Below are 24,779 nucleotides of genomic sequence, written 5' to 3'. Positions count from 1 at the left end.
CGTTCCCAGTCCCTACGGGCCTTGCTAGCTGGTCGCCTCAGACAGGAAACCACGGATTGAAGGACTCCTGGTCTCCTTCTTTGTATGGGCGCTTATTTTTGTCCTGAGGGAGGAAGCACTGGAGGAGGACGGGGAGGTGGCCAGAGAGGCCGAGGGGCTCTTCTAGGTACGCACTCCTAGATAGCTGACACAGGACCGGGGGAGGCCATTGGAAACCTTTCCAATTAAAAAAAAGTAAGAATCATATATTTTCCTCTTTCAGGTGTCAGTAGGGGCCTCTCTTCTGTCTTTCCATTTTTAGTGCCTTCAGCAGTACAGGGGAAAAAAAAGATATCCATTTTCTTGTTCTTGCTTATTAAAGGAAATGACATTCACCCCTCACTTGCTGTACGTGACCACAGTCACCGAGAGTTAGAAAATGGTCTTCCTCCTCCTCGTCACCCCTTTTACAAAGGGGTCCTGGAGGAGTCGGGCTCCTGAGTTCCAATCCCTACTCCCCCGTTTATAAGCCGTGTGATCTGGAGCAAGGTATTTGATCTCAGTTCTCTCATCTGGAAAACAACCAACGACAATAACAATACAGGATAGTTATGTGGATTCTGATATCGCAGACACGAAGCTCAGATAGTGTTCAATTCACATGAGCCCCTGTGCAGGAGGCACAGGTTTTGGACTGGGGTGCTGGGGGTGAGTCCCTCTAGGACAGGAGCACGACAGGGCTCCTTCAGTCCTTCACCCAATATTTAATGAACACCTGGATGTGCCCAAGTGGAACCTACACTCCAGAGGGAGGGTGCAGACCACAAGATAAAGCGTAAAGGAGCGCTGTGGAGAAGAATGAAGTGAGGGGGGGGATGGGGAGTGCGGGATGGGGCATTCAGGAGGTCTCACTGAGAAGGTGACAGCCGCCCAGGGAGATAGATAACAGCATGCACTCCACAGGGACAATGAGAAAGCACATCAGAGATCCCTGGAGCATGGAGAGCACTCGGCAAATGTTTGCAGTGTTACTGTAGGTGCGATAGTCATTGCTGGATGCTCATTAAGGGGACATTAGGAGAATTTCACGTCCCGGTTCACTGGAAAGGCGGTGGCCCCTGCATTTTAACTTAGTCCATTGTGGCTAAGCAAATGCCTGGCCACAGAAAAGTGCTCAGTGAAGATTGGTGGACTCAACGAATAAAGTCAGACTGCACCTCCTGTGGGACCAAGAAGCGACATGAAGCAGCACTTGGGGAAGAGGACAGGCCTGGGGGTGCGAGGTGGGGCTTGGTTTTCTCGTGACTTTGTTCCTCGGCATCTCGGGATATTTTAATAATCCTTATGCCTGTGACTTAGCATATCCTGGAAGTTTCCAGAAGACTTGGCAACAGAGCTGGTATAGCTCTGGGGAGCCATAAAGTCACTCCTTCCCATTTGGAGTGCTGGGAACTGGGCTACAGCAGCTTCAGTCCAGTGTGGGGCGGCACGTCTCACCAACCCATTTCCAAACAGCAACAGCGCCGCCTGCTGGAGGAACAAGGCGGCTGCTGCGTCTGCCAGCATGTTTAATCTTCCAAGCACTCAGCGGAGAGGCGAAACCTGGCCGTCACTCTGGGGGGCAGTGATTTTCATTCTGAAAGCTCATTTGTCCCTCAGATTCCTTGGGGGGGGGGTTCCTCACCCTGTCCTTATTTGGGGCCAAGCAGAAGAATGGGGTGCTTAACCCCAAGTCTCACTGTCCCGTCCTTTAGCTGGTCTCCTGTCCTCTCTCTGGGTCCTCTGTGAACGGAGTGCCTTGGACAGACTCTCACGAGGGCAAAAATCCCGCTTTACCTTCCGTGAGTCTTCCGGGCCCCTCCATACGGAGCGCCCTGCGCACAGCCATGAGGCCAGAAGTCCCACCTAACTCGGTGAGGCTCCTTGTGCAGTGTGTGGCTGGGCTGACCTCATGACGGGGGGGCTCACTCTGTGAACTACTCAACTGGGTCATCACCAGAGGGTCAGAGCAACGGACCTGACCAGGTCAGAGAGAGCTCATAACTAACTGCAGACAGACACAGAATTTAGTTTCGAAATTTCCTAACGAAGGCAAAAAGGGAAATAAGTTGGGTTTTGCAGTTCCCATTGTCCGACAAAAGACGGCAGACATAACGTTCGTCTGACAGAGAATTCAAAGAAGAGTGATCAAAGTCAGTTCTTGTAGAAAGCCTTGGGCAAGACACGGGATAATTCAACAACAGTCTTTCAGCTGGGGTTTGGTACAGGACACAGAAGCCTGGGGCCGCGGGGGGAACAGGGAGGGTATTTCGGCAGGGCCCTGAGGCCGTGTGGCTCCCTGCGCTCTGGTGGCCTGAGGAGCCGCGAGGAGAAACTGCTCCTCAAGTGCCCACACCTCAGGGGGAGGAGCCCCGGGGTGGCGTCCGGGCAGGTGGTCTCGGGCCAGAGGTGAGGCGAGGGGTGCGCATGGGGAGGCGGGAACCCATTCAGATTCCATTCCCTTGCCCGCACGTGGAACTTAGTCAAGTTTAACCTGGCTTGGATAAACGAGCTCCATCTTTCCCCCTCAGCACCTGCCAGTGCCTGTCCTACCAAGGGCAGAAGCCAACACTTTGTAGCCCCCGAGCCCCACACCAGCGGTGCCTCCCCTGCAGGCCCCGGTGAAACCGTCTGGTGTGGGGAATGCCACCAGCGCCCCTCACTCCTTGAGCAAACACCCTCGTCTGTGCAGCTGAAAGAGCCTTAAAGGGTGTGTCCTCCCAGGAGTGTCACGTGTCAGGGGTCTGAGGAGTGTGTGTGTGTGTGTGTGGGGGGGGGGGACAGACTCCCTGGAGGAATGTCAGCCCTTTGCACAGCAGGGGACATTTTGGCCAAACAGGTCTTCCCTGCACCTTTGTGTGGCTGCCTCCTTCACTGCCTCATCCTCTCCCTTGTTCTGGGGAGGAAGGGCCTGAGCATTGGCCTGGGTCATTTTTGGGACCATGCTGAGCCCCAGTGAGGCAAGGACACCTTTGGCTGCTGGGAACAAGGGACTTCTCACTGCAAACGCCCGTCTGCAGAGACTCCAGAGCGGTGCGCTGGTGCCCTCTAGTGGGAGCAGACAGCGTGCCGCCGTCTGTCCTGCAAGGCCTATGCACCAGCCACACCTGCCCCTGGGGCCACGCTAGGAGCAGGATTACAAATGACGGGGGCTGGAACGTCCACATCACTGCCAACACGGCAGGCTGGCCAACCCCTTTCCACCCTTACTCAGTTCACAATAGAGATGCCAAAAATGCAGGGGGAGCCCCAGGACTCCATTCTAAGCCCAGTTGTACGGTCTCAGCTTCTGCCCTGCCCTATGGCTTTACCACCTGGAACCATGACTGATGTCCCCCGGAATCCATGTCATCGTGCTCAGAGCCTCCAGCTGCCCTCCCTTGATGAGAGCTCTTGGGGAGCAATGCTTCCAGTCTTGGCTCACCCAAGGCTGCCGAGTGTGTGGACGCTAGAATCTGGCTGCAGGCTGTCACCCACCCCAGCACACCTGCTCTTCTCCCTCAGCCACGCTACTGGGAGGCAGACCTTGAGGACAGTCAACATCACCAGCATCAGCCTTTACTAACCACTAAATGCCTTTTATGGGTAGAGAACTGTGCCCAGCAGACTTGGACACTTACTGTACACTCTGCTGCCCCAGGTCCTTGGGTGGCCCCAGTGATGGGGGTCCCTGAGGGACAGCACTGTGGTGAGACTCGCCCCCTGGATTCATTGCCTGCTGTGGAAATACGACCATGTGGGGTCATAGGGTCCTCGGCTTTGGCTGCAGGGGGGATTAAACAGGCACCCAGGTGTCAGCATCTGACCTCTGACTGAGGCACTCCCACCTAGGACCACTCATTGTGACATGTGTCCCATGTGTGTCTGATAAGTCACAGAGATAAGCGAGAGCTCCTCAGAGATCTACAATAGGTATTAAGTCTGGGGGCCACTGGGGCCCTCTGCTCCTTACTCAGCCATTCATTCAAGCCCGACTGCAGAGACTGCAGAGACTGCAGCAGCACTGGGAGGCAGGTGGAGTATGCAGGGAGAGGACCCAGTCCACCCTACAGGGACTCTGACCTGGGCAAGGCACCAGCGTGTGCTCAGACATTATAGCTTCATCTCTGCAGTACTGTCATCTGTGTACATGTCTCATCTCTCCTAGACTGTGCCCCTCTTGGGGAATCGTATCTCGTGCAATTCTCTCTCTAAAAGGCTGGTGTAAAGCACTCGCCCGTGAAGATCAGTGAAGTGAGCAAGTGAAGGAGAGAGGAACATACGGCAGAGGCATTGCTGCTCGCACATCTGCCTCGTGCTCCTCACCCCTACAAGCCCCTGTGTGGTTGGGTGGGGTCATGTGATTAGTTCTGTCCAATGGGCTATGAGTGCAAGGGACACTTCTGGGCCAAAGCATTTAAGACCTAAAGTGTGACCCTCCAGCTCTCTCTCTGCCTGGCCAGGGCTACCTGAATGCCATGGGTTGAGATGGTGGGGCCACAGACGGAATTCAACTGGACCTTTCAGCCCCCACTTTGGAAAGGAGCTGCCCTGGAGGACAGCTCGACCCTCAGCAGAATTTCAGTAAATGAGAAATAAAATCCAGTGTGTGAAGCCTCTGAGATTTGAGAGTTTGTTTGCTATCGTGCTATGGCCTATAGTATCCTAATACAACAGATAATGGAAAAATCCTGTTTTGTTAAAAAAAAAAAAAAAAAAAAAAGACGTGTCCCAGAAGTCACACTGAGCATACCAGGTTCGTGTCGAAGTTCTGCTGGAAAACGGTAGGAGAAACTCATAGGCAGAGGGATGGACTGAACGTCAAGACAGACAAACCTCCTCCCTCTCTTGGATCCTCCAGACAGCCACATAATGCATCTTGAAGGGCTATTCTTCAGCAGTAATTCATTCAAGAGCGCCTGGTGCTGAGGTTATGAAGATGAATGAAATGTGGCCCCCGCCCTCCTGCCCACAGTCTAGGAAGAGAGTCTGATGATTAAACAAACAGGTGCAATGTGATGGGAGCCGTAACACAGGGGTGGGGGTATGGGGGTTGGGGAGATCGGCAGATGGACCATCGGACTCTGCTCTCTGCATCTGAGAGGGCATCACAGGGTAGGTGTCCTGAGGCAGGACAAGGAGTCCATTGGGCAGAGAAAGGGGGAGCTGGATTTCCAGGCCGAGGGACTGCAGGACAGACTGGGGGCAAGGGGCCCTGCTGGAGCAAAGCCTGGACAGAGGCCTGACATGTGGGCTGGGGCAAGTCTGCTGAGGAGTCTGAACAGGGAAGGAAGGGGTCAGAGATGGCGGCCCAGGTCTCTGCGGGGTGGGGAGATGCCGGGCAGGCAGAGCTGGCATCAGCTTGAATGCCCGTCTTCTTCTGGGTGGAAGAAGTGGAGGGAGGTAGGCAATGAGCTTCAGGCCAACCTTCTCCCCTCATCCTCCTATCTTCTTTCCTTCTTGCCTCCAAGTGGGGAGGGGAGGCAATAGGTTTCTTTCTACTCCTCAAACTCTGACATCTGTTGAAGAAAGTCTCTAGGAAGCCCAGGCATCTCTGCTCAGGCCTAAGATTCCTGTGGGAGGGCTGGGGGTCCCTGCTATGGGGGGCTTTTCCTCCCATTCCATGGCCTTCAGTTGGGTGCATAGTGTCTCCTAGGCATCTGTCTCTGGAAATGGGAGGTGTTTTTGGTGGTCGCCATGACTGCCCTCTCCCTAGTGACCAGCATTCAGTGGTTGAGGCCAGGAACACTAAATATCCTGTATCGTACTGGACAGTTCCGTCCAATTAAGATTTGTCCCCCCACAAATGCCAATAGCTAGGCTAGCTGACCCTCAGGACCCAAGGCTGGACAATGGAACCAGCCAGCCCTCTCTACGAGGGGCTTTCAAGAACGCTAGGAAAACTCAGAAAAATCATCCCAACATGTTCCACAGGACCTCAGATTCTGCCACCAGACCCCTGTGTTTTGATCAAGAAACCCTGTCAGCCCTGCCCTAATGGTGCCCAGATGACACGCAAACACCCCAAGGAGAGGTCAAGCCATGGGCATGATCAGCTATAACTTTAGGTTTTAAATTCTTGGTCATAATTTTGATAAAATGGTAGAATTTCTTGTGATGCTTTTAAAAATACAGATTCCCGGGTATGATTCAGTGGGTGTGGTCACCAGCCTCCAGGATGGCCACCAATGATCCCTGCCTCCTGACATTCACACATTTGTGTGGTCCTCTCCATACTGTCCCAGGGTTGGTCTGTGGTGCAAGCAACACGGCATGTTGCAGAGTGAGAGTATATCACTTCTGAGTTTACGTTATAAAAGATGGGGACCTCTGTGTCGGACGCTCGTTCACTCATTTGTTATCTCTCTCTCTCTCAGATCACTTGCTTGGGAGGAAGCCAGCTGCCACGTTGTGAGGACACTCAAGCAGTTTATGGAGAGGCTCATGTGGCAAAGAACTAAAGCCTTCCACCAACAGGCAGGGTGCAACTGAGGCCTCCTGCCCTCTGCCATGTGAGGGAACCACACAGCCCCAGTCAAACCTTCAGATGGCTGCAGCCCTGGCCATCAGCTTGACTGCAGCCTCAGGAGAGACTCTGAGCCAGGATCCCCCAGCTAAGCTGCTCCCAGGTAGATTCCTGACCCTCAGGAAGGCTGTGTGATAATAAATGTCTGCTGTTTTAAGCTGTTACATTTTGAGCAATTTGTTACAGAGCAATAGATAACTAATATAGTGGACCTAGGGTGAGATCCAGAAAGCTGTAGATTGAAAAGCTTCCTAGGCAGTTCTGATGCACAGCCAAGGTCCAGTGCCACAGGCTTAGTGACTTATCTGTTGGTAGTTTTCTGAGGACAAAGCTGGTTCAAAGTGGGGTGTGTGTGTGTGTGTGTGTGTGTGTGTGTGTGTGTGAATATCGAAGCCCTTCCACTGTGTGGATCCAGACTGAAAATGGAGATGAGGGTGAAGACCTCCACCTTAGCACCCTCTAAGAGCTTATGTCACACACAGGCCCCGCAGAACCAAGAATACTTGCTGATTGACCATTCCTTGAAGAAATATGAAACCTCAATGGGACCCTAGTCTGATGATTTTCAAAATTTGTTTAGTAGTGGAACAATTTCTTCAAATGAAACCATCTGTAGAAGACTGATTTAGAGATACCGGCAGAGCAATTCTGGGTGAGCTCAAGAGGGGACCCCCTGAGCTTGCTTCTTCAGTCTCCCTATCCTCACCCCCAGCAGCACCCCTGAGGCACCACTGGGAAACCCCAAGGGCTTCATGGTTTGCAAACCTCTGATCTAGTCCAACTGTGTCATTTTCCTGATGAGTAAACCGAGGCCCCCTGAGGGGAGGTCACAGGACACATCTGTGGCAGACATCCAGAACGGGATTCTCCCGACCTCCAGTCCAATCTTTCTGCACCCCCTGGGAAGCCACTTAGGGAAAGTGCACAGGTTGGGGATGGGGCACAGGAAATTGTTCCCTCTCCCAGCTCCTAACAAAGGGGGACCCATAGCCTGGTCCCCTATCAGAGGGTGGGGCACCTGCTATGTGCCCGGCATTGTTCTCAGTGCTTCACACGAAGTCATGAACTCCATCTTCTTAACAATCCCATGAAGTGGATGCTGTTATTGTCCTATTTTACAGAGGAGGAAACTGAGGCAGAGTGAGTAAGTAGCTAGCCCTACCCCTTGGCTAGTGAGTAGTGGGGCCAGGATTCCAGGGGCTCCATGTCTGGGGTCCTGACACCAAGCCCTGAACCCCTGAACTCTGTGGCCTCCCCCCCAGCCAGGGGCTCAGCTCTCCTTTCCCCTCTGAGCAGGAAAGACAGGTCCCCTGCTCTGCTCCCCCAGGAGCTCGGAGATGGTCACCAAACAGGAAAAGTGGTCAGACCTGTTACTTTTACAGTCAGGATGCCCCAGGCTTCTAGCTCAAAGGCCACCGAAAGGTCAACATCTCACCTAGGGCAGGGGGATCTTGTTCCTCACCAGACCGGTGTCTCTCAAATGTATTTTTTCTATCAATAATGAATGCTGTAGGCATTTAGGAATGGAGAGATAAATGGTCATTTCTGTATACTTTACCCTTTTATCTTCTGCACTAGGGCTAGCTTTACATTAGCTGTGATAATATAACACAGATCCAGCCCAACGGGTATTTCTTGGGCTGATGCTCTGTGGCTTTGATACGGTGTGCCTTACACACCATGGCTGAAGCCCTATTGATGCTTTTTTTCTCTCAAATTTACAGGAAAGTTGCAAGAACAATACAGAGAACTCCCCTCCCCTCCTCACTCAGATTCTCTGACTGCTAATACTTCACCACCTTTGTTCCTCTCTCCATCTATGTATCTCCAAACCCAAGATCTTTTTCTTTTTCTAAACCATTTGAGGACAAGCTGCAGATATGAGGCCCCATGTCCCTCAAATGTTCTCCTGTGTATTTCTCAAAAACAAGGACACTCTCCTACATAACATGACACAGCTCTTCAAGTCAGGACACTGGCATCCAAGCAACACTACTGGCCCACCTAGATCCCATTCACACTTTCCGACAGTCCAAGGTCTCTGTTTCTTTCTAGTCCCGGATCTCAGCAAGAAACACAGGTTGCATTCACTCATCTGCCTCTTCAGTCCCCTCCAATCTGGAAGATTTCTTGGTCTTTCCCTGTCTTTCACGTCTAAGTCGTTTTAGAGAACAGTCTTTACATTTGCTTCCTTGTGACCAGACTCAGGCCATACTTTCTTGGCAGGAAAACCCCAGAAATGATGTTGGGTTTTCGCCCGGCAGCACATCAGGGGCACGTGGCATCCACCCATCCCACCGCTGATGATGTGCACCTTGATCACCTGGTCAGGTTGGACCCTGCTGGGTTCCTCCACCAGACAGTCACCACATCTCCCTCTGTAAGGTGGGGAGCCCACCACGTGCCCCAGGCTGGTCCTGGAGAGAGCTTCCAGTCTGCCCACAGGGAGAGAGTCTACACAGAGCCCCATGGTCTCAATGAGTTAAGCAGACAGAGTGCAAAATGCAGGGAGTCCAAGGCAACCAGAATTTGTGAGGCAGAGGCCCAGAGAGGAGAGAGTTGCACAGAGAGAGGAATCCACAAATCTGCAGACCCTCGAGTCTTTGGCTGAGCACTAATTTGCACATGTGTGTGAGGAAACTTCCAGGGCCGGCCAAAAGCTACCGAAGGGAAAAGGTGGAACAACCCCCTGAGATCACATGGGGCTGCAGACAGTTTGTGTTCCTGGCAGACAGGGTGGAAACACCTCCTAGTGCACAGGGCATTGGGCAGCAACCTCAGAAGGTACTGACTCAGCAGTGGAGCAAAACGTTCCCTAAAGGCTTCTCATCTAACAAAGCTTAAAAAGCAGGCCTTGAAATGACCAAACTATTTTGAAATAACTGTGTTTCAGAACAAAGCCCAAAATATTTAAACGAATACAAAAAAAAAAAAAAATCCAACACCCAACAATGTAAAATTCCTAATATCTGCCATCTAACATAAAATTACCAGACATGCAAAGAAAAATACGGCCCATACCCAGGAGAAAAATCAATTAATAGAAACAGGCTCTGAAATGACATGGATAACAGAATTAAAACAGCTATTATAAATATATTTCGTATGCCCAAGATAGGAGCAAGTATGAGCAGGAAGAGGAGAGAAATGGAAGATACAGAAAAAAAAGATCCATACTGAACTTCTACCTATGAACAATACAATATTTGAAATGAGAAATATACTGGAGAGGATTAACAGTAGATTAGACACTGCAGAAAAAAAAACTAGTGAACTTGAAGACACAGCAATAGAACTATCTAAAATGAAACACAGAGAGAAAAAAGACTTTAAAAAAATAAGCAGGGCTTTGATGATCCATGGGAAAATACGAAGCAGCACAGCATACAGATCATTAGAATCCCAGTGGTGGCAAATGTGGGTGGATAAAGGCTGAAATTTTTCCAAATGTCATGAAAACTATAAACCTACAGATCCAAGAAGCTCAATAAACCCAAGTAGAAGAAACACAAGGGAAAATCAACACAAAGCACATCCTAATCAGATTGCTGAGGCCATGACTGTACATTCTGTTGTCTCTCATTAATGGGCCCGAGGCATGAACACTGAACCAGGTGGGAAAGGCATAAAGGCAGCAGGAAGAGAAGAATGGATGTAGGTGAAATAGCAAGAGAGACTCAGAAGAGAGGAGAGGGTGGTGCGTGTGGTGGTGGCAGGTCACCGGCAGGGCAGGCTCAGTCAGCAGGAGCATCTGCTGCTCTCATTCCCCTGCAGCAGACCCAACCGCCTCCCTGGAAGCAGCTGGATTCCTACTGTTTTTGCCCAAAGACCAGCACCAGAAGCATCTAGAGACTCAGATTCACTGTCTCTTTGCCGAGCAAATCCTCTCGTCCCACAGGCTGGCCCGATTCAGGGAAAGGAGCCAAATCAATGACAAAATCAGCAAGCAAAGCAGACACGTGGAGGCTGGTGGGACAGCCTCACTTTTCAAAGGCTTGAAAATGGCTCTGACCACCTTAGCCCTGCCAGTCCCCCTGGAACACAATGCAGGACGCCTCACCTGCAGAGACTTCAGGTCAAGGGACAAAAACTTCCAAGTGCGCTGAGTTGCCAGGGCACGGCCCATTTCATCTCTGGGGGACGTCAGGCCCACCACCAGTGCCCGCAGCACAGCTGAGAGAGGGCTGCCACGTGCACTTCACAGTGGGATGCCCTGGATCCTGGAAGGTTCCCACCCCTGCCCACCTAACGGTGCGGTACCCTGGTTATGCTCTACTGGAGCATGGGGCCAGTGGAGCACTTACGCCCTGCCAAGGCCCAGGATCACGACCTGGGGTGGGAAGTGTTGGGGATTCTGCACCTGCACCTACCTGCCAGGCTGGGAGGACCTTCTCGATGTCATTCAGGTTGATCCCATCCCCATCTTCCAGCTTCCCTTTTCCACACCTGGACCAGAAAAGACAGAGAGGTGTTGAAAGATTGGTGCACTCATGCATCCTCTCCTGGTCCAGCAAGCAGAAAGAGCAGGGATGCTCAGGAGATACCTGGTCCTGCCCTCCCTGAAGGCCTGCCGAACCAGCCTGTCCCACCCAGAGAAAACGGCCCAGAGAAGAGTGTCCTCCTCCAGGTCTGGCAACACAGGCCCTTCCTCAAGGACAAAGGACCTCGTGCAAGTGGGAATGCTGGGACCAGCCTGGGGGCATGGGGCACTAATGCGATATCCAACCCTTAGGGAGGTGAGAAAGGTACCTTACTCCCCCTGAGCCTTCCAGACAAAGATGCTAAGCTCCATGCTGGTGAACACCCCAAAGCCTGTCACAGATCCTGCAAAAGCCCGTCGTCTTGCCCCATTACACCAAAGGGAAAATGAATGAACAGAGAGACCAATCAACTTTCTTGAGGCCACACAGGCCCCCAATGGGGCTTCCTTTCTCCTTAGCCTGACTTTGGGCCAGTCCAACAAGCCCACTCAGATAATGATGTCTTCTCTTCATGTCCTCTGTGGCCGAGTGCACCCTCAGGCCAGAGACGCCGGCCCGGATTCACTGGCAAAGGTCCACGTCTTCTGCATATTTAAAGGTGCAGACTCTGGAACCAGACTGCTGGGTTGGAACCCCAGCTGCATCCCTTACTAACTGGCTGATCCCACGCTAGTCACTCAACCTCTCTGGACCTCAATTTCCTCATCTGTAAAGTGGGGATAATTAATAATGCCCAACATCGTAGGTCGCTGCAGGATTAAATTAAAGTATCTAAGTGCTTAGAACCACAGCCGGCATATACAGACATATATACCTTTATATATACATTAAATATACCTTTTAATGGTATAATATCATAAATGGTAAATATATTATCATGGTAAATACAGGTAATAAATAAAATTATAAAAAATAATAAGGTAAATAAATATATTATTACTGCAAAGACGACTTCTACTGCCATTACTATTACTGTTGTTGTTGTTGTTCTTGGGGAACAGCAGCAGTGCAGTGATTGGCTAAGAGCACAGACTCTGGAGCCAACCCAGCCCCACGCAAGTCACTAATTCTTCCTGGGTCTCCTAGTTTCCTCATCTGTCGAAGTAAAGGTAACAATAGTGCCTACCTCCCTAGGTTGCAGTGAAGATTAAATAATATGAGGCAAGCACTTGGAGCGGGGCCTGGCGCGTGGCCAGGGCACAGGGCGCATTAGTTCCAGCAGCATTATTGTTATTATTGTTAACAGAGGTACGGTGAGGGATACTGGGTGGGTGAGTGGCAGCATTTCCAGCTGCGGAGTTAATGCAACGGTCAAATTTTAGAGTAATTAGTTTATTGGTTCAATATTTGCCAAGCATCTCTTGTGTTTTGGGCCCTGTCAACCTCCCTGGGAGCCACGGGAAATAAACCCCGCGCGGTTCCTGTCCTCTGACAGCTCATAGCTCTTAGGAAACGAGTCCCAAGCTCCTCGAACAGGGCGGCTCTCCTGGGCACCAGTAGGGGGCAGCATGAGATAAGTGTCATGAAAGTCCTACCGCCGGAGGCGCCCTGGAACCCGAGGAAGAGAAACCATGCGGTTGCAAACCCAGCAAGGCTTGGGTGGAAGGGGGCGCAGGGATACGATCTATGTGCTCACTCAACAAGCACTTCTGTGCGGGCTCCGCTCGGGCTGGGCCTCAGTGTAGACAATGCACAGACCGGGCCCTGCTCTGCCCTCCGTGTCACAGCGCAGTGTGAGTGCGCGGTCAGGGGCAAGAGGTGGCTACAAGAACAGAGGAGCAGCCGGTCTGGGGCTAGGGCAGGGAGGGGAGGCGTGAGCCGGCCAAGCAGACTCTGGGAGGATGCCCCAGGCAGAGGGCAGCGGGGCAAAGGGCTGGAGCTAAGAACGTCAGCGTTCACGTGGCTGGAGTGGGGTGGGGTGGGTGCCAGGGGGTGGGCAAAGGGCCAAGAGGGCGCTGGAGGTCAGCTCGGGTTCTGGTAGGTGGAGCTGGGGTGGGAGGGGTGTAAGGAGGGAAAAAAGGAGAGTTTTGCCCCCTCCTCCCCACTAGGGCCAGGTGATGTGCTGGGCTGCAGATGAGGAGGTGGAGAAAGGTCTGGAAACAAATCTGCCGGGTAGAGACAGGCTGGCCCGTGAAGGCACCAACTGCTCGCAGTCATCTGTTTTGTATGTGCCATGGCAGTGGGGGAGGAGGGAACTGGGGACTCTTGGCTGACTGCCACGGCTGACACCCCCTCCCCCAGGTCACGTGTGGCTGTCACACACCTCTGGACTCCCCGGCGTGCACCAGCCCAGCCTCGCACACGAGTGGCCTTTCACTGTCCCCTCAGCAGCCCCTGGGGTCTGCAGTGAGCGGTGTGCAGGGAGGGCTTGCTGTCCCCCTAGGCCTGCCCAGTCTGGGGCTCAGAACCCCCTGGAGGACTGCAGGTTCAGGGGGCAGAAGGTTGCTGTAGACCAGCTGAGTCACTGCTGCCAACACGGTTTCCAAGGCAACAGCCTCTCCGAGTTCTGTCCCTCCATGGAAACACAGGCTGTGGGAAGCCTTGGCAACCGAGTGATGCCCTGCTTCTGAGGGATGCAGCAGCTGGGCACATGGAGCTTGTCCCCAGGGCACAGGACTCTAAGAGGGACACAGTTCCTGGCCCAGCCACAAGGTGGCCGCAGGACGCTGTGCCCAGACTCCCCCCAGGAACCCGGCAGAGGCAGGATTTGGCCAGAGAGCCAGATGTCTGTAGGAGACCCCAGGTGACTGTCAGCACATCTAGCAGGCTCCTGTGAGTGGTGAGCCTGGCCTGCAGCTGGCAAGCAAGTGTGGCCGGTTCCTCTGGCTTCAGAAGGGCCAATGGCCTGCAGCACGAGGGGAATCGTTCCTTCCTGGATAGTCACCTATCGCTGCTGCTGCCAAATAGTATGTTGTTACGATGTTAATTTGTGAACTGGTGCAGACGCTTTCACAAACCTCGACTTCACACATTCTCCATCTGACTCCTTCAGGTCGTGAGGCAGCGCCATCACTTCTATCCTCTGGGCCTCAGTTTCCCCACTGGTTGTGCCATCTACGTGCTCCCAGGGGACACAGGAGCACAGGAGCTTCCCAGTGAAATGCCTTCTCTCTCCCGAAGCCTTCCTAGACAGTTCATCCCCCAAAAGTGCTTTCTTCTCACCCACTTTGCATTTGCTTTATTTAACCGCCCATCCAGTGGCTTATTTTATACTGTGTATTCTCTAAATGTCTATACCACAAAACTGAGTCTTTTTTTTTCCTACACAGTCTCAATCATGAATGGGTTCATGTCTCATTTTGACAGAGAGCGAACAGTCCTTCTGGGCAGACCATATTTTATACTCTGTGTGTGTGTGTGTGTGTGTGTGTGTTCCTCACAGGACCCAGCACCGTGCAGGGACCCAGCAGGCCTAGTGACTGGGCTTCAGAAGTGCAAAATGCTCCTCCCGTTCCCGGTGCATACCCCGAGCTCCCACAACAGGGCAGATGGGAAGCACCACCTCTGCTGAAAACCCGCTCCTGATCTTGACCTGTTGAGGAAAGGTGAGTTTCCTGAACTCAGAAGTGTGGAGGGCACAGCCCTGTGCAGCTTAGCAGCTCAGGAGGGAAGTGGCCTCACGGCTGTGGGGTGAGGGGTTGAGCCTGCAGTGAGTGGTGGACGGTGTGAGGTAGGGCCAGGGGAGCCTCGTGGCTGGGCCTCCGCTGTGCTCTGTCTCCTTCTATCAGGGTTCCTCCACGCTCAAGGCCATCTCCTCTCTCCACCCAGAGGAAAACTATCCCAAGAGTTCTGAGGGAACCCACACAGGCAGGACAATGAAAATAGGAGGTGTGGTGAGAGGCTGGGGTACCCTGAGGGAGTCTGATGCGAGTGATGGGCCTCTCCCCCCAAAAATATACACCTGCACACACTTTTGCATAAAATTTGAAGGGGGCTAAGCCAATTAAGGATACTCTGCTGTCATGACCTGGGCACTGGATGGCATTAGAAGGCTTTAAATCTTGGCTCTGTGACTTGGGCACAATACTTTGCCTCTCTGAGCTTCATTTCTCTCCTGTCTGAAATACAGATGAGAATATTCCCTCCCAGTTTGTTGCTCATTACCCTGCAGGGAAACCCGTGTTGCCAAGAGAAGGGTGTGGCCACTAGGGGTGGAGTGTGGCAGAGTGGCAGTGAGGGGATAGGTGAGATGCAGGAAAGTGGCCCATAATACCAGTTATGTGTAGATCTGAAGTGACAGGGAGATAAGAATGGGTGTGGAAGGATTGGAAAAATAAAAGCCATGCGTACAATTAAAAAAAGAAAAAAAAAAAGGAAAATAACAAGTATTGGCAAAGATGTGGAGAAATCAGAACCCTTGTATATTGCTGGTGGGAATGTAAAATATTCAGCTGCTGTGAAAAACAGTTTGGCAGTTCCTTAAAAAGTTAAAACATAGAATCACCAAGTGTGATTTTTTAGTAAGATATGTTTGGTCTCTGTCCCCAGTCCTGGCACAGAGCTCCTAAAATCCTTGGAATTTCTTAAGTGAAGAAAGTGATAAAGGTGTCTTTTGTTACGTTAATGAGGTGACTTTTGGAAAGCCCCTAGGTAACCTGAGGGTGGGGGGAGAGGGGCTGGAGATTGAATCAATTGCCAATGGCCAAGGATTTAATGAATCATGCCTGTGTAATGCAGCCTCCATAAAAACCCGAAAGGATGGTCCGGAGAGCTTCCTGGTTGGTGAACTAGTGGAGATTCAGGGAGAGTGGTGAGTTTGGAGAAGCTCTGTGTCCTTTGCCTATATCTTGCCCTATGCATCTCTTCCATCTGGCTCTATATCCTTTTATAACAAACTGGTGATCTGATGAGTAAAATGTTTTCCTGAGTTCTCTAGCACTAGAGAGCACTCTAGCAAATTAACTGAACCCAAGGAGGGGCTTGTTGGATAGCCAGTCAGTCAGAAGCACAGGTGACAACCTGTACTCTGACTGGCACCTGAAGTGGAGGTGGGGGCAGTCTTGTAGGACTGAGCCCTTAACCTGTGGGATCTGATGCTATGTCTAGGCAGATAGTGTCAGAATTGAGTTGAACTGTAGGACATCCAGCTGGTGTCAAAAAATTGCTTGGTGGTGTTGGGGAAAAAAACACAAACGGGAATTGGTATCAGAATTGGACCGTGTGACCCAGCAATTCCACTCCCAGGCATAGAGCCCAAAAGAACTGAAAACAGGGACTGAAACAAATACTTATACATGAATGTTCACAGCAGCACTATTCACAGTAGCCAAAAGGTGGAAACAACCCAAATATCCATCAGTAGATGAATGGACAAACAAGTGGTGGTATATCCATATGATGGAATATTATTCAGTCATGAAAAGGAATGAAGTACTGATACACGCTACAGCATGGATGAACCTCAAATATATTATACTGAATGAAAGAAGCCAGAGACAAAAGACCACATAGGATTCCATATATATACATATCCAGAATAAGTAAATTCATAGAAACAGAAAGCAGACTTGTGGTTGCCAGGGGTAGGAGGGAATGGGGAGTTACTGCTTAATGGGTATAGGTTTTATATTGGGGTGTTGAAAATGTTTTGCAACTAGATAGAGGTGGTGGTTACACAGTATTATGAATGTACTAAATACCACTGAATTGAACACCTTAAAATTGTTAATTTGTTTAACTTTATGTTATGTGAATTTTACCTCAATAAAAATTATTTAAAAAAGGAAAGAAAAGAAACCATCTGTCCCACACCCCATGTCCAGCTGAAGTCACATTCCTATCTGAGGTCAGCCAAGGCCCTAGCACTGTCTTTAGAAGGGGAAGGCAGCATTGACACATGAAGTAGGCAGAGGTGACACAACCTCAGTAAAATCAGCCACTACACCAGTGGTTCTCAAAGTGGGGTCCCTGGACCAGCAGCATCAGCATCCCTAAGAACTTGTTAGAAATGCACATTCCCAGGCCACACCCCAGACCTCCTGAATCAGAGGTTCTGGGGGTGGACCCAGAGACCTGTGTTTTAACAAGCCCCCAGGTGGTTCTGATCAAGTGTGAGACCCGCTGGACCAGACTACTGACAAGCAGGGCCACTGTGAGTGGTCAGAAAGGGGTGCGGGCAGTGTGGCTGGAGGGAGCTGGGCAGTGAAGGGTGGAGGGAGGCCAGTGAGCCTGCAGGTCTGGGGCGATGAGCCTCTCCCGACATCAGCCACCTGTGTGTCCCCAGTGCAGCAGGGATACCTGCCTGCCGGGGAAAGGCCCCTCCCTGCTCTGATATAGCCACAGCTGGCCTCCACCTCACCCCACCTCTATGTAAGAGCCCCCCGAGTCGTCCCTTACCCTTCACGGTCGATGTGTGGCAGGGGCTGCTTGGGCGTGTGTCGCAGCTTCCTGTGGAACTGGGTGAAGTCCAGCTTTTCGGGCTGCAGGTCCCAGGTGGCACCACTAGAGGGCGAGGGAAGGCGAGAAACAGGAGGAAAGGGGGTGACAAGCCGTTACTGATGGGGACGAGAACTTTGGGGCACAACCAGGGAGGGCACCCACTGGCCAAAGGCAGGGGTTGGGCAGGGAACCCTCACTCAGAATGGAGCCCAAGGTGTCAGCTCTGTGCCCACAGACGACGAGGCAGAGGGCTGCCTGAGAAGCCCTCCCCTCCCCTCAACCCTGCTGTGCGGTTGTGCACGCCTGCAGAACACACGTGTGGGCCTGGTGCCCACTCTACAGCAGTCCCCCTCGAACACGTGAGAGTTTGTTTTCACACCTACGTTTGAGAAAGGCCAGAGAGAGAAAGGAGGCCAAAAACCTGTCACTAGAGCCTTGACTGCAGCTCGAAATGGGGACAAGGCAGCTCTGAGGTACAGAAGGCAAGTCAGCGGAGAAGCAGGAGGCCAAGGTCCAGTCCCAGGAGACCCACGGCGCTTCCATGCTGGGCAAGCCCGGGACAGGGGTGTGTCTGGAGGACGCCCCAAGGTGGCAGCTCCAGGGCCAGGGGCAGAGTGGAGCTAAAGGGCCAACGCCATGCATGGCCCGAGGCCGTCACTCCCCAGAGGAGTGGTCACCAGGGCAGGAGAACATTAGCTCACCCTTCAGGGGCACCGTCCCCACATCCTGAGGAACCCTGGCCAATGCCTGTCCTTCCAACCTGGCCCATCAGGAACCTTCTAGAGTCTGAGCCACTGACAATCCTTCCTTTCCTCCAGACCTCTCTGCAGCCAGCACCACCACCCCCTCCATAACGTCGGGTGGGAAGGGTGGGTTCTATCCATCCTGGGGATAACCCAGGGAGCCTGACGCCCCCACGTGTCATTCTCCTTTGCTCTTCCTTCTCCCCAGCCCTGCCCTCTGCTCTCTCTCCCTCTCCCTGTGGTTGGACTGTCGGCTTCTGTCTTCCCTCTCCCCTCAACCCTCATTTCTCTCTGCCTCCTCATCCCTTCTCGTTCTCTCTTTCCCATGGATCCTCTCCTAGTTTTCCTTCCTTTGTTCTCCTCTCTCATCTCTCCGACCTCCTTCCTCTCCAGCCTCACCCTCTCTGCCTCATCCCCTCCCTCTTGTCGTTTCTCTCCACTTCCTGATCAGTGAACTCTCAACATTTACTCAGCCCCCAAAAACCCCGCAGGGCAAAGGGACAAGGAAGCTGAGGTCCCTGCCGGAGCCACACACCACAGACGAGAGGAGGCGGGGCTTACCTGAAGGAATCAAAGGCGTTAGCGGCCCAGATATCCGTGCCCAGCATGTCCAGCGAGTTGTCCTTGCTGCCGTTCTGGAAGAGGTGGGGGACGAAAGGGTGGCATTATTTGCTCGGCCAGGACACTGAGAACAAGTGGTGGAAGGCCTCCCCAAAGCCCAATGCCAGGGAGGGCTGCAGAGGCGCTCCCTGTCCCCCTCTGTCGGCCATCCTGGGCAGGAGTGAGCGTCCTGGCTGGTGCACTCAGTAAGAGTGAGAGTACTCGGCCTCCCCCTGGGCATGGGCTCTTGCTTCCATGGTGTTTGACAGAGCTGTGCGGTCAGGTACAGAGATAGTCTGGGTCTCTGCTGCCCCCAGCCCATGGCTCTCTCCTCAAAGCCTCCACAATGACGAGCCACCATGATTGCCAGCCTGATGGCAGTGGCTGCTGCCCAGGCAGGGGCTCTGCAGAGGCAGGCACACTGGAGGCTCCATGTCAGGGGGGTTGACTTCCTTGGGAGTTAAGCCCCACTCGCCCAAATCAGGCAGCACCAAGAAGCCCCCATTGACCAGGGCTACACCAGCCACTGAATTTCTCCAAGTCCACCCGCTCCAGTCTCCATCCTCTGATGTTTCCTACATGATCCATCCCATAGACAGAAAATGCTTTACTTGATCCAGCTCCCAAGATTTGGCTTCTCTGCTCCTTGGCTGATGATGGCTGCAACAAGATCTCCAGCTCCCTGCCTTCACTCCTGATGCCATGCGTCCCTCGTTACCCCGAGAGTCTGCCTTCCACCACCACACTCTAAAAACACAACTTCCGCCTCCGCTACAGCTGAATGTGTGCCTGCCGTATGACCCAGGACTTCACTGCCAGGTATAAACACAACTGAAACGTGACAGATGTTCACCAATGGTACATAGCACAGAGGTACAGAGCATGATAGCTACTCATGATAGCTTCAAACTGGAAACCACTCAATGCCTACCAACAGTTGAGCAGACAAACAAATCGAGTATGTTCACATACTGGAATATCACACAGCAGCGAGAACAAACAAATTAGAACAACACACAACAGCATAAATAAATCCCACAAACGTAAAGTGGAACAAAAGAATCCATGGTTCATCCATGACCCCAGCTGAGTTTTAAGCTCCTAGACGGCTACCTTCTCTTCTTGTGCCCCTACAGTGGCCAAGCTGGGCACACAGTAGGTCTACCTCAGATGCCTGCTGACTGCTTACATAGACTCTACCCTGTAGGTGGAGGAGGGGCAAGCCTGCTGCCTTTGTGTCTGAAAGATTGATTCACAGATTAGAATGTAAGATCGATTTACCATCCTAGGATTCGAGGAGGGACGTAGGGTGGTGAGAGAGAGAACAAGCATAAAAAGGGACAAGAATGTCACAGTGAAACCCAGGAGTGCAAAGCATCTCACAGGGACGAGTGTGATTCCCCTTGAAGGCAGCTCGAGGGCCCTGCGGAGCACAGGAACCTCCCTCCTGGGCTGTTCACCATCAGCCCCTGTGCAGTGGGTCAAGGCCCCTCGCAGACGGCTGGCAGGAACGCCACAGCCAGGAAGTGGGGGCGCTACCCTCAGGCTAAGAGGGCACCTGGGCATCTCAGACTCGGGCTCCAGCCTCTTCTGAAGCAGCATTGCTGGCAGGGGGACCTACCAGCCTCTGGACCTCCTGGGGTCCAAGGCAAGGGCCCCTGGCTGATGGGTGGGGAAGAGTGACAGAGCAGAAGTCGTTGGAGGAGACGCCCCTGGCGTTTGCCACACGTGTTTATACTCTCCAAAGGAAGGCCACCTCTCCGTGCATATGCAGGTCACCCCCGATGTGCCGTTACCATCTGTGATTTGAGGAGAGAAACCAAAGCTCAGGGAGGGAGGTCTTGAGAACCAGCTGGTGACTGGCAGAGCCAGAATGCCGACCAGGGCTCTTTCAAGAGCCACAGCAGCGGCGACCAGACACGTCTATTTTTTCAATGCTTCATAGTTTATACACTCTCGCCACACATTTTTCTCACTGAATCCCTACAACTGCCGCCCCTCCTTACGGCAACCCGGAGAACATATTCCTGAGCTGTTGTAGATAACCTGAATCATATTTGAAATGCCAGAGAACTCAGAGCTATCTGTCGATCCCAACGTATACCTTGTTCCTCAAACCTCCACCCTACTCATCAGCTCAACCTCCCGGCTCCTGTGACCGCACCAGCATCTCCATCACCCAGGTCAGAAGCCTCCACAACGTGCTTCTCCCCCAGCTCGCTGCATGGCCCTACCCCTGGGGCCCCTCCGCGCTGGTTCTCAGCTCTCCGTCTCCAGAGGGTTAGGTCTCATTACTTCTCACAGTGACCTACCTCATGCCTCCACTCCTTCCCCCCCGACAACACAGCTCTGACTCTCAGAGCTGAGGCACAGCAGTGCCAGGAAGGGAGCCCTTTACAGACCAAGGCACTGGAACCTCGTCTTTGCACAGCCGAGGGATGCCCTGGGGAAACGCCTCCAGGGAAGAATAATGTGGACAGCACCCTGGAGCTGTGCAACTCAGCAGCCCCGGGGGAGGTGACATCCCTGGCAAGAATAAGGACCCTCGGCCACTGAACAGGACACGTGAGGGCTGCGGCAAGCCAGCCTCTCTGTGCTGGATATACCAGGAAGGTAGCCCCCGTTAAGGCTGGTGTCCTAACAGGTGAGAGGACAAGTCTCTGCAGATGCTCACAATGAAAATCTTGTTACAGGGGATGACCTATTTATTGTCACTCTATTTGACACAATCACTGCAGCACATGACAAGAATCTGGACATTTCCTCAGAGTTTGTTGCAATGAAATGTGACAGGCGTATAATCATGGCAGACAAACTTTTATCAACGGGGGCTGGAGAAATAGCCGGCACTGGGAAACAAAATCTATCTCCTCCAAGTCTCAGCCCAGAGAGGGGAGAAGCTCACCTGTAGGGCCTTCCTTATTGATGTCCCTTGTCGATGCCGAGGTGGTGGCCCAGGCAGTGCCCAGAGGGGCCAGGCCTCACTCGGCAGAGCGACTGACTCTAAACTGGACAACCAGGAACCCAATAGCCTCCCACGCCCATCCCCAGGGCCCGCTAGCCCTGGGCTGACAGCATCCAAGCCGACCACGGGGCCACCCTACCACGTGGCTTCAGATCCCACCAAAGCCCTGGAAGCCGTAAAAGTACCTGGATATTCCTTCTTTCTTGAGTTCTGGACCCTCAAACCCTGCGACCCCCAACACACACACACGTCACCTGTTCCACAAACCCTCTTAGTGTCCAGAGAGGTCAGGGAAGCCAGAGGGGCAGGAGCCTGCAGACAGATGGACCCACAGACAGGCAGACTGCAATCTGATTTCTGGAACTTCACACCAGGAGCCAGACCCACCTCACTCTCCAAACCACTCCCAGCCCTTACTCACACTGAGGACCCACAGGAGAGGTGAGGACAGAGAAGAAGGTGACCAAGGCTCGGCTTGTTCCCAGGTACCCCTGCCCTCTCGAGCCCCAGTCTTCAGCTGGAGGGACCTTGGCTTCCTCGGCACACTAGTAATGCATGATGCTAGTGTTCACACCATGTGTGTTCACACCAGTGAACTAGTGTGAGATCACACTGAGCTGCCAAAGGTATGGGTTATATTCCTCTTTGGGCCTCTATGCTCTTCCTGGACTCAGAGAAAACAAACAAATATTCTTCCCACCCTCCCACCCCCAGTCTGCCTTTCTGTTAGGATCCAGCTCGAGACCCTCCTCCCTGCAGCTCTGCAGTTTCCTCAATGCTTGTGCCCCATGAATCCACAGCTTGTACAGTGCACACCCCAGTGGCTGGTTCCCTTCCTGACTCTTCGACTGCAGAGCTCCCCAGTGGTGTTCTAGAAACACTAATCTGCTGGCTCCCAAATGTCAATGTGCATCAGAATCACCAGGGGAGGGGAGCATTGGTGGTTTAACTTTAGTGCAGCTGGGGTAGTCCATGGAACATGCTTTTAGAAACACTGGATGTTAAAAAGAGTTCTATGGGGAAAACAAAGTTCAAACAGGTTCCCTAGTCAGATGTTTGGGACATAGTTAAAAGACTGTTAAATAAATTACTTCATTGCAGAACTTCTCAGTGCCTTTATTGGTCTTAGATGGATGTTGGTTCTTCACGTAGGTGGCAATATAGTATGCAGTATTTCCCAAACTCCTTCGACCAGAAATCTACCCCATCATTCCTCTTTATTCCATAGAGCATTTTGCAGGATTAGGGTTCCATGGAACTCACTTTGGGAAACAGTCACCTAACGCTCTCTACATTAACTCTCTTTCCCAATTAGTCTGTCACTCCCTTGACAGTAGGATCCCTAGCTTCACTTTTTTGTTGTACCTCCCTGCCCACCCATCCCCCACCCTAGCCTTGAGACCCAGCATCCTTCATTAAGTATTTTTTAGCAAGGACTCGGTGTCCAGGCACTAAGAGCTCTCCATAAAACCTCCCTGGCTTCTTTGAGAAGTCTTCCTGGCGACCACAGCTTTTCTCTGAGCCCCACCCCCTCCCTGGCCTGAGGTGACTCACCCCTGCCCCCCAGGTTGCTGCAACGCCAAGCTTCTGAGAAGCCTTATCAGAAACAATCGCTCTTTTCAGTGGATCGTTTTTAGCACTTAAACGCGGCTGAAGCCTTCACAACAGCCCCTTTTACTGGCAATTAGGGGGCCCCACGCCAGAGTGAACTGGGCTGTGCTCAGAACAGATCACAAAGGGATAATGAGCACTTTAAGCCATGTAGAAGAAGAAATGGAAACAGCCTGCCCACGGGCAGGGCTAACGCTGCTTCTGAGAGGGCCCCGCAGGGGACACAGCTGCCCCCAGCTCAGGGGAGGACAGGCTTCACACGATGACAATAGTAGACACAAACACAGCCCTCACTGACCGCCAGGCACCATCTGAGCACTTCACGTGTGTTACAAGCCCAGGAAGCAGATGGTAGCATCACCCCATTTCATTGATGAGGAAACTGAGGCTCAGAGAATTTGCCTGTATTCACAGAGTTAGTTCCCAGGATGGGAATGCAGAGTGGCCCAGAGTTTATGCTCTTAACCACTGCGCCATGCAGTTATATTATTCAAATAAATTCTGACCCCACTGCAGATTTCCACAACACAGTAACATATCCATCCCCTACAAACATTTGGGTTCTCCGAGTCCATCTCAGCCCATGTCTGGGAAGGCAGGGCTGGTGGAGGGAGTAAACTGCCTGTAGTGAGGGAATACGGGGGTGTGAGATGGAATGCAGAGGGATGGGGGCTCCGTGCATGAGTGAAAGAAGCAAGGTAGGAGTGAATCACTGCACAGTAGAAGAACAGGCTGTCAGGTGCAGTGGGAAAAAACCCTCTTCTGTGCTGCTGTTTTTTTTCACTAATACACAACTGCAGAGTGATTTTTGCTTGTGAACATGCATGTGCATGGGTGTGTGTGTGTGTTGACAATTCCAGGCTACAAGGGTTTAGAAATTAGACAGAACCTGGCTGAATAGCACAGGGGGCAGCAGGAGGATTCCCCGCATCATGGGGAGGGTCACAGGTGAAGCCCCAACTAGAGGATGTCAGGGTGTGTCAGCCTGCATTTCCCCAGAATGTCTGCTGCTGCGTGAGGCTGGGGTGGCCAGCCCTTGGCCCTGGTCTCCTGCAGCTGAAAGCCCGGGATTGCAGCAACAGGGGCCAGCTGCTGTCAGTTGGCTGCACAGGGCCCAGTGCTGGGCACCAGAGAGAAGAGGGCGGTACAGCCCCTGCTCCTCAGAGGGCTCACTGTCCCAGTCCATTTCCCTTCCTGGTGCAGAATGTCCTTCCCTAGATTCTGTCCATCGTGAGGGCCAAGAGCAAGCCTGACCCTAGCGTGGATTCTCTGACATCATGGAGACAGGGTTCCCAGGGGAGCTGATAGGGAGGGCCGTCCCTTTAGACAACGGACAAAACTTCTCTCCCTCCTCTCTAAGGACGCCCTCTCCGACTCCCCTGCCTCCAGCTTTGATCTATCACCCTCATTGGTAGATCATCAGAGTGCTGGGACACAAGAGGTCTGAGGCTATTGTCCCTGCCCTCAAAGGTCTTACC

At 52.5% G+C, this 24,779-nt stretch overlaps 1 protein-coding gene across 1 annotated transcript in view; it reads right to left on the bottom strand.

Annotated features, from left to right (window-relative positions):
* Positions 1-24,779, bottom strand: part of CTIF (cap binding complex dependent translation initiation factor) — a 288,430-nt gene that overhangs the window by 170,656 nt on the left and 92,995 nt on the right. Inside the window, exons 4-6 of the mRNA XM_058557072.1 lie at positions 18,687-18,760; positions 17,341-17,445; positions 10,894-10,969 (exon numbers count right to left, since the gene is read on the bottom strand). Of these exons, the coding sequence (XP_058413055.1) occupies positions 10,894-10,969; positions 17,341-17,445; positions 18,687-18,760 (255 nt within the window). The remainder of the gene's footprint in view (positions 1-10,893; positions 10,970-17,340; positions 17,446-18,686; positions 18,761-24,779) is intronic.

This window comes from Diceros bicornis, chromosome 16 (genome assembly GCF_020826845.1).
Source record: "Diceros bicornis minor isolate mBicDic1 chromosome 16, mDicBic1.mat.cur, whole genome shotgun sequence".
Taxonomy (NCBI): Eukaryota; Metazoa; Chordata; class Mammalia; order Perissodactyla; family Rhinocerotidae; genus Diceros; species Diceros bicornis.
Note: the sequence above shows the minus strand (reverse complement) of the source record. Positions and strands in the feature narration are given on the sequence as shown.